Source organism: Nicotiana attenuata, unplaced genomic scaffold (assembly GCF_001879085.1).
Source record: "Nicotiana attenuata strain UT unplaced genomic scaffold, NIATTr2, whole genome shotgun sequence".
In the NCBI taxonomy this organism is placed as follows: domain Eukaryota; kingdom Viridiplantae; phylum Streptophyta; class Magnoliopsida; order Solanales; family Solanaceae; genus Nicotiana; species Nicotiana attenuata.
In genome coordinates, this window is record NW_017670560.1 from 355,738 (window position 1) to 366,096 (window position 10,359).

General features: G+C 41.0%; 1 protein-coding gene across 1 annotated transcript; it reads right to left on the minus strand.

Moving 5' to 3' along the window:
* Window positions 1-418: 418 nt before the first annotated feature.
* LOC109240962 lies at window positions 419-1,165 on the minus strand. Its single transcript, XM_019407654.1, has one exon. It carries the CDS (start codon window positions 1,163-1,165, stop codon window positions 419-421), a length of 747 nt encoding a protein of 248 aa, XP_019263199.1.
* Between the last annotated feature and the right edge of the window lie 9,194 nt (window positions 1,166-10,359).

The window sequence follows — 10,359 nt, forward strand, 5'->3', positions numbered from 1 at the left end:
TTAAAATCACCATTTATGATCCATGGCATTTGAATCACACCCCCCATTGCTTCCAGTTCTTTCCATAATCTAGTTCTCTCTTGAGCTTTGTTCCTAGCATATACCACTGACAGCATGATCTGCCTTCCATTTGTTGCATCAGTTACCTTACAGTGGATACATTGCTCATGAACTTGCACTACATCCACTGATAGGTTTTGTTTCCAAATCACCCATATTCTACCATTTTCTGCCTGCTCATAATTGCATCTGTATCCCCAGTCCTTTGCTATTTTGTACAGAATTTTTTTTGACTTTTTTTCTTTAACTCTAGTTTTCAGACATCCTAAGACATCAATCTTATTCTTTTGCAAGAAGATTCTCAGCTCTTTTTGCTTATGGGGCTTGTTAAGCCCTCTTATATTCCATGTGCTTATTATCATGGTGGTTGTTGTACCCTCTCCTGCACCATTCCTCCTCCCTGCTCATCTTCATGTGACATTTTTTTCAGCACTGCAAATCTATTTTCTTCTTCACTTTTTCTCTGGTTGCTCAGGGAGTAAGCCTGTTTTTCATTTTCCTTTGTATTTATTACCTTTTTTCCTCTTTGGTCTGCTAGACTGTGATGTGGTTGCTTTTCATTCTCCACCTGCTCCTGTACCACATTGGCCATTTCATTTGTCTCCTCTTGTGCTTGTTGTTCTTTTGGTTTCCACTCTTGTATGATTCTGTTCCTTCTTCCTCTACTTCTTCTTCTAGGCAATTGGAATTCTTCATTCTCCTCTTTCTTATTCGTCTTCCAGCATTCAATCAATTCATGCCCAAAGTGCAAGCACTCAGAGCAAAATTTTGGCCTCCATTCATACACTATTTCCTGCTGCTTCACACAAGTTGGAGTAATGATTTCAACTGTCTCCACCAAGGGTTTTGTAATGTCCACTTTCACAAGTATTCTTGCAAAAGAAATCTTCCCTAATTCAGCTGTGTATCTGTCTGTATACATAGGCATTCCCACAGCACTTGCCACCTTACTTAATGCATCTGCTGTCCAGTATCCAACTGATAAGTTAGGCAATTGTATCCACAATGGTATAGTCGTAATACACTTAGGATCAAAGTGAAAATCTCTTTCCCAGTTTTGCAAAATCAGTGGTTTATTATGATAGGTATATGGCCCTGCCTGCATTACAGCTTCCTTATCCTCCCTTTTCCCAAATATGAAGACATAATATCACTCTTGATGATATAATACTTGAGGTTTATCTACAAAGTCCCAGATTGTTTCAATGTAATTTATCATCGATTTCTCATATGGTGTATCCCCAAGTACATACCCAATTACAACATTGTCCCAATACTCATTTAACTCATTGATGATAGGCTATAATTACGTATTTTAGTCGCTTATTACACTCTAATTTACTGCACTTTAATTGAGTTTGCGCTTTAATCGCTAGTGTTTTGCACTAATTGTGTGTTTTATGCCTTGTAGGAGTGATTTCGAGCTTTATAGATGTTGTGGAATGAATTTAAGTGATTTGAAGCTTTGAAGTCTGAGTAAAAGCTCAAGGAATTAAGCCGGGATCGTGTTCGGGGGTCAAATTTGATAGTTGAGAACAAACGAAGACTCGATGAGGCATATTGCGCACTGTCTAGTAAAATAGACATAACTTTTTGCTCAGAAGTTCATTTGGGCTCCACAATATATGGTTGGAAAGCTAACTCAAAGGAATACAACTTTAATGTTTTACGTTTTTCCAAATTCCAGATGAAACAGGGTGAAAAACGCGGTAGAAACCGCGACCGCGGAACTGACCGCGGCAGAAAATCAGAGAGCTTGTCTGGCCGCGGTCCTACCGCGTTTTGGCTGCGGCCGCGCCGCTCCAGGCGTCAAAAAGAAGTCCTATTTCGTCCGGGACAAGGTTATTTCGGACCTACACTATTCCAACTTGTATAAAAGGGGTCCTAAACTTATTTTGAAGAGAGGGGACATATTTTTGACACATATTTTGACCTAAGGAGGCAGAGACACAATAAGAGCAAGGCGGGGAATTCTTCAACAAGTTTTTTCCTTCCTCTTCTTATTTTTCATTGTTGGTTATGACTTTTGATATTATAGTTTTACATACTATTATGAATAGCTAATTTATTATCTAAGGTTTTGGTGAAACCCGTTGGGGATGAATTGATTGTTATATTTATATAGATTTGAATTAGTTTAATCTCTATTTGTTCAACTATGTTTTGATTGTGGTTAATTGAAAGGATCCTCAATTAGCCGTTCCTATTTATTATGTATCTGCTTGAGAGAGAGTGCATATTTAGGTAGTTGTTTGAACGACATCACTCCCGGAGTATAGGCGAGAGTCATAACCGAGGGTTTAGAGGTTGGATTAGAGATAACGATACCTCGGGTGCGATCTAAGTGAACTGTAATGCGAATCTAGCTAGCGTAGCTTGAGAGAGTGCGTCTAGTAAATTATCATAATTGCTTGAGAGAGATTTATGATAGCTGGAGAGTTCATGATTGATAGAGGCAACTAAGTCAACGCTATAAGATACATACAACCAAGGAAATCAACAACGGGGGAAACCATTACCTTAGACCTTTATTCTAATTGTTTACAATTCAAGCATAGTTAGTTTTCAGTTGTTTATTTATTTTCAATCTTGTCTTCTTGGTGATATTAAACAGATACAGCTAATCCTTAGTTCTCTGTGGGATTCGACTCCGGACTTTTAGACCGGATTATATTTGCAGCGACCGCTCATCCTTTTTAGGACTAGAGTTGGGCGTGATCAAATTTTGGCGCCGTTGACTTTTCATGCTACTTTAGCTGTATTAGTTTAATTAAATAATATATATATTTTTTTAAAAGATTGGACTTTTCCCGACGATGGATCTATTAGACAATTTTCTTGAGGGATTTAAGTCTAAAGAAAGAAAAAAAGATTTTCTTTGTAGGTAGTGTAATAATTCCCCCTTGATTTTTCTTTGTGCCGCGGTTCTTTTCCAAGGGTTTTATTTGAACCGGGTGTAGTTATTTTTATTTTTGGGAGTAGGAGCCATTGTGTTGTATTTTGAATTGAAGCAATATCTCTTGACTTTGTTATGCTTTGAGAATAGTGAGTACTTTGGTTGTGACGCTTAGGCTCAGTTTTTGACTCTTGTATAAGTACCTTAAATTGTATGATCTTAACTTTGCTTAACTGCTTTGACTAGAGTGTCTTGATGAAACCAATCCTGAGTGAGTTATGTGCCATGTGTGTGTGAGGTTTGGGTGTTATTCTGTGCATTGCATTTGATGCCTAGAACTTGCCCCGTGTGTTTGCAAAGCGAAATAGTAGTTTTGTTCAGTCTTGGAAGTGATATAGGCATTTCTTTGTTGAGCCAGATATGTATATTTTACCCACCTAATTGTTATGTATCGTAGTTAACCTCTTTGAGCCTATAATCCTTTTTCTTTGGCAACCACATTACAAGCCTTACCCATTTGTTTGAATTAACCATCTATTTGAACCTTTTCACCTCTCATGAGCACTTGATCTGTTATGAACTTTCTAAAAGTTAAAGTGTGGGGTGGTTGGGTTGGCTTTTGAGTGGAACTAATTGAATAAGGAGAAAGGTGCACTGTTTTGAAAAAGGAAGAGCCACTTGAATTGAGAAAAAATATAGTTGGATTGTTGTGAAAAAAAAATTCCTTGATAAGTGGTGGCTCTTGACGTAAGTGTGCTTAAAGAAGAATGGGGTAATTTACATTGATGTGAAGGTGGAATTTTGGTTTGACATAAGTATGGGGTTTAAATGTTAAAATGTATGTATTAAAGTGCTTAGGGAGGTGTAGTCACTCTTATATCTAAATATATCCTACCTGTCCCGTAGCCTACATTACAACCAAATAAAGTCCTAATTGATCCTAGATTGAATGAGCTCGATTAGTGGAGTAGTACACTACGGGCAAGCTTATGGTGCATCTTTTGTGGCATATGAATGTTATTTCTGAGAGTGAGTGAATTCTTTCTATCTTGAGTTCCTAAGTGTTCTTAAATTTTATTTTGTGGAACTACTCTCTTTTGTTGTGTGAGGGCACTTGATTCATGAAGGAAAGGTAATGTCAGTGACCTCTATATTAGAGTAAGTGGGTGAGTTGTGAATAACGTGTGGTACTTGTGAGTCAAATCTTGAGGTGAAGATGTTACGCTTTTGTGCTTAGTCTATTTTAAATACTCTTGGTGTGATGAGTTCGGAGAATTGTTTAAAAAGGTCGTGTCTATAAAAAAAGTGTAGTTTGATTGCTCGAGGACGAGCAATGGTTTAAGTGTGGGGTGTTGATGATAGGCTATAATTACGTATTTTAGTCGCTTATTACACTATAATTTACTACACTTTAATTGAGTTTGCGCTTTAATCGCTAGTGTTTTGCACTAATTGTGTGTTTTATACCTTGTAAGAGTGATTCCGAGCTATATAGATGTTATGGAATAAATTTAAGTGATTTGAAGCTTTGAAGTCTGATTAAAAGCTCAAGGAATTAAGCCGGGATCGTGTTCGGGGGTCAAAATTGATAGTTGAGAACAAACGAAGACTCGATGAGGCATATTGCGCACTGTCTAGTAAAATAGACATAACTTTTTGCTCAGAAGTCCATTTGGGCTCCACAATATATGGTTGGAAAGCTAACTCAAAGGGATACAACTTTAGTGTTTTATGTTTTTCCAAATTCCAAAGAAACAGGGTGAAAAACGCGGTAGAAACCGCGGCCGCGGAAGAAAATCAGAGAGCTTGTCTGGCTGTGGTCCTACCGCGTTTTGGCCGCGGCCGCACCGCTTCAGGCGTCAAAAAGAAGTCCTATTTCGTCCGGGACAAGGTTATTTCGGCCCTACACTATTCCAACTTGTACAAAAGGGGTCCTAAACCTATTTTGAAGAGAGGGGACATATTTTTGACACATATTTTGACCTAAGGAGGCAGAGACACAATAAGAGCAAGGCGGGGAATTCTTTAACAAGTTTTTTCCTTCCTCTTCTTATTTTTCATTGTTGGTTATGACTTTTGATATTATAGTTTTACATACTATTATGAATAGCTAATTTATTATCTAAGGTTTTGGTGAAACCCGTTGGGGATGAATTGATTGTTATATTAATATAGATTTGAATTAGTTTAATCTCTATTTGTTCAACAATGTTCTGATTGTGGTTAATTGAAAGGATCCTCAATTAGCCGTTCCTATTTATTATGTATCTGCTTGAGAGAGAGTGCATATTTAGGTAGTTGTTTGAACAACATCACTCCCGGAGTATACGCGAGAGTCATAACCGAGGGTTTAGAGGTTGGATTAGAGATAACAATACCTCGGGTGCGATCTAAGTGAACTGTAATGCGAATCTAGCTAGCGTAGCTTGAGAGAGTGCGTCTAGTAAATTATCATAATTGCTTGAGAGAGATTTATGATAGCTGGAGAGTTCATGATTGATAGAGGCAACTAAGTCAACGCTATAAGATACATACAACCAAGGAAATCAACAACGGGGGAAACCATTACCTTAGACCTTTATTCTAATTGTTTACAATTCAAGCATAGTTAGTTTTCAGCTGTTTATTTATTTTCAATCTTGTCTTCTTGGTGATATTAAACAGATACAGCTAAGCCTTAGTTCTCTGTGGGATTCGACTCCGGACTTTTAGACCGGATTATATTTGTAGCGACCACTTATCCTTTTTAGGACTAGAGTTGGGCGTGATCACTCATTCACATCTTCTTCTTCAATTTGTATTACTAGCTTACCTTCTCTATGGCTCGGTGGTATATACTCCAACTTCAGCCCTATTTGTGATTTCCTATTCTGCATTCGTACATCTTTTGCATGTTCCATTCTTTCCTTCATCTTCTCTGCATTTCCCAGATCTAGATCTACACTTGATGACCCAGCTTCTGAGAATTGAAGCCGCTTAGGACTCGTAGGTAGATGGTCCTTGCTCATCACAACTTCACTCACATTTTTTCCAGAATCACTCTTCCATTGCTTACTGTTCATACCCTCTTTCTCATCTAGTTTAGTCTCCTCTGCAATTGGCTGGAAACCAGTTGGCAAGAAGCTCCCAAACGTTAACAGAGTAAGGGTTGTTGTCCCTGATGTCACCGATGTGACAGTCGCCGGCATAGCTTGTCTTCTCTTCCTTGCCATAGGTGCACGTTAGTCTGCCTTGGCTTATGGTGCGCCGAGAGCATCAACTGGGGTAGACTAGTGAAGGCTTGGTACACCAGGATTTGCTTTTGAATATTTCTTATTATTATTCCCATCCCCTAGGTTGGTTCAATCATACTGGCCTCATCAGCATATCGCACCAGATCCAGAGGCCCTCCACCTCCTTCTCCTCCAATCAACACAAAAGGCAAAGGAAAGGCAAAAATGGATGATTTAAGTGGTATCCAAAAGGAGAATGTTGAGAATGCAGAAACCTTCGACGGCCGTAGTACACCGGCCCCAAATGATCTGGTTTTAAGACTGGAGCAAAAGATACTGGAGCTGCAAGGATAACTTGAGCAAGTTCGCAACTTGGAAAACCTATCACTTACCCTGAATGTCCCTGACATCAACCAACAGAACACCAAGAATCCAGCACCCCCTCAAAGCACACAAAACCATCACCCACAAAATCCTCCCGCACTAAATCAATACGCAACTCCACCCTAGAATCCTAACCCATCACCAGCTCCACCACAACAACACCATCAACCAATTCATTACCCGCCAACCACCACTTACCACACTCCCCAAAATACACCACCACTCATTCCTGATCCACAAAACTCCATCAATGACCACCACTACACCCAAGGTCCCGGCACCCATCAAAGGAACCCCATCTATATTGAAACTATACCTCATTCTACCCAGCCAATCTCCTATACACCAGAAACCTCCGAAAAGGACTTGCTCATCAAAAACATGGCTGAAGAACTAAAGAAGCTAACAAGCCGAGTTCAAGGTGTTGAGGGCGACAGAGGAATAGAGGGTTTGAACTATGAGGACCTGTACATACAGCCGGATGTCAAACTACCAAAGGGGTACAAACCTCCCAAGTTCGAAATGTTCGATGGTACAGGTGATCCCAGGGTTCATCTAAGAACTTATTGTGACAAATTCGGGAAGGATGAAAAGATCCGAATGAAGCTCTTTATGAGGAGCCTTACTGGGGACGCTTTGTCTTGGTATATCAGCCAAAATCCCAAGAAGTGGTCCAATTGGGTAAGCATGGCGTCAAATTTCATGTACCGGTTCAGGTTCAACATAGAGAATGCACCGGATGTCTTCTACATTCAGAATCATAAGAAGAAACCTACTGAGACCTTCCGTGAATATGCTACTCGCTGGAGGTCAGAAGCAGCCAAGGTCAGGCCATTCTTGGACAAAGAACAGATGAATAAATTCTTCGTCAGGGCACATGACCCGCAATATTATGAGAGGCTGATGGTTATTGAAAATCACAAATTCTCTGACATCATCAAACTCGGAGAAAGGATTGAAGAAGGAATCAAGAGCGGAATGAAAACAAAGTTTGAGGCTTTGCAAGCCACGAATAAAGCACTACAGTCAGGTGGCATATCGAAGAAGATAGATGTTGGGGCAGTAATGGTAGCCCAGGGCCCAAAATCTCCGCTTGTCTATCAAACACCTCCACCCACATACCAAGCATCACCGCCCACATAACAACCTTCATCTCCTAGATACTCCCAACCAGCCTCTGTCCATCACACCTATAAGTCCCAACCATCCCACTTCCGATCACCACCAGCTCGTCAAAATTATCCAAGACCACGACCCAACTTTGACCGCAAGCCACCCAGACAGTATACGAGCCCATCGATAATTTATATGAAAGGTTGAAAGCCTTCAGTTATGTCACTCCTGTTGCTGCTGTGGCATTTGGAAATCCATCCCAGTGGTTTAATTCGAACAAGACTTGTACGTACCATTCCGGTATGAAAGGGCACAACACTACTGAGTGCCGGACATTGAAGGATAAGATCCAAACGCTAATTGACAACAAGGTCATACAAGCAAAGGAAGCCGCACCTAATATCCACAATAATCCCCCTGATCACAGAGGTGATGGTGTACATGTGATAGAGACAAATGAAGAATGGGACCCTGAGGGGTCGATCGGGCTTATTCGAGAAGGCGATGACTCTAAGGTCGCAGTCACACTTACTCCTATTGTGGTTCAGGCTCAGGCACCGATCGAGGTTGAGGTAACTGCATCAGTGCGATTCGAGGTAGAAGTGGCTCCGCCCGCAGCCACCCCCAATCCATTTGAAGTAGAAGTGGTCACACCCTTCACTGTGATAGTATCAACCACACCCCGATTCAACTCAAAAGCAATACCCTGGGATTATGTCGCCAAGGTTCACAAGTGAGCACTTCCATAGTAGCTCACAAGTTTCCTACTAATCCCATGTGTCCGCCAGTCAAGCAGAAACTCAGAAAGTTCAAACCAGACATGAGCCTGAAAATCAAGGAGAAAGTTACCAAGCAGATCAAAGCCAAAGTTCTCAGGGTGGTTGAGTACCCAACCTGGTTAGCTAATATTGTGCCAGTTCCTAAGAAGGATGGGAAGGTCCAAGTATGTGTCGACTACCAAGATCTAAACAGAGCAAGTCCCAAAGATGACTTCCAACTGCCAAATATACACATCCTGATCGATAACCGCGCCAAGCATGAACTCCAATCCTTTGAAGATTGTTTCGCTGGTTATCACCAGATTTGGATGGATGAAGAAGATGCAAAGAAGACAACTTTTATTACACCATGAGGTGTATATTGTTACAAGATGATGCCATTTCGTTTGAAGAACGCTGGGGCCACTTACATAAGAGCCATGAAAACCATATTCCATGATATGATACACAAAGAAATAGAGGTGTATGTGGACGATATCATTATCCAGTCCAAGAGGGTCGCAGATCACATAGCATACTTGAGGAAGTTCTTTGACAGGCTAAGGAGGTACAACTTGAAATGAACCCCGCAAAGTGCGCATTCGGGGTTCCCGCAGGAAAATTATTGAGATTCATTATGAGTCGTCGAGGGATAGAGTTCGATCCATCTAAAGTCAAGGCGATTCAAGAGTTACCGCCACCTAAGAGCAAAAAGGATGTGATGAGCTTCCTAGGGCGTCTCAACTACATCAGCCGCTTCATAGCGCAATCCACAGTCATATGTGAACCCATCTTCAAGATGCTGAGGAAAGATGCTGAAACAAGCTGGACAGAGGATTGTCAGAAAGCTTTTGAAAAGATCAAGGAATACCTGTCCACACCACCAGTTCTGGTCTCGCCAGAACCATGACGACCTTTGCTACTCTATCTATCCGTACTAGATGGAGCCTTCGTATGTGTTTTGGGACAACATGACGAGACATGAAGGAAGGATCAGGCCATATACTACTTGAGCAAGAAGTTCACACCTTACGAAGCACGGTACTCTCTGCTTGAACACACTTGGTGTGCTTTAACCTGGACAGCTCAGAAATTAAGGCATTACTTCTGTGCCTACACTATATACATCATATCCAGGATGGATACTCTGAAGTACATATTCCAGAAACCCATGCCGATGGACAAGCATTGACAGATCACCTTGCTGAAAACCTGGTGGAAGGAGAATACGAACCCTTGAAAACGTATTTTCCTGACGAAGAGGTATCATTCGTAGGAGAAGACATTACTGAAACATATGATGGTTGGAGGATGTTTTATGACGGAGCCGCAAATTTCAAAGGAGTAGGCATAGGAGCAGTTTTGGTATCAGAGATGGGTCAGCACTATTCTGTATCTGCTAAACTCAGATTTCCCTGCACTAACAACATGGCGGAGTATGAAGCCTGCGTATTAGGACTCAACATGGCAATCGACATGAACATTCAGGAGCTGTTGGTGATTGGTGATTCAGATTTGCTTGTGCACCAGGTACAAGGAGAATGGGCCGCCTAGAATTACAAGATATTGCCATATCTGCACCATGTGCAGGAATTGAGAAAGAGGTTTACAAAGATAGAGTTCCGACATGTGCCCAGAATTCAGAATGAGTTTGTCGACGCATTGGCCACTTTGTCCTCCATGATACAACATCCAGATAAGAACTACATTGATCCCATTCCGGTAAGGATCCACAATCAACCAGCATATTGTTCTCATGTCGAGGAAGAAGCAGACTGGAAGCGTTGGTTTCCATGACATCAAGGAATATTTGGCAAAAGGAGAATACCCGGAGTATGAGAACCACATTCAAAAACGCACACTCCGAAGATTGCCCAATCACTTTTTCCACAGCGGAGGGAACTTGTATAGAAGAACTCCTAATTTGGGATTGCTA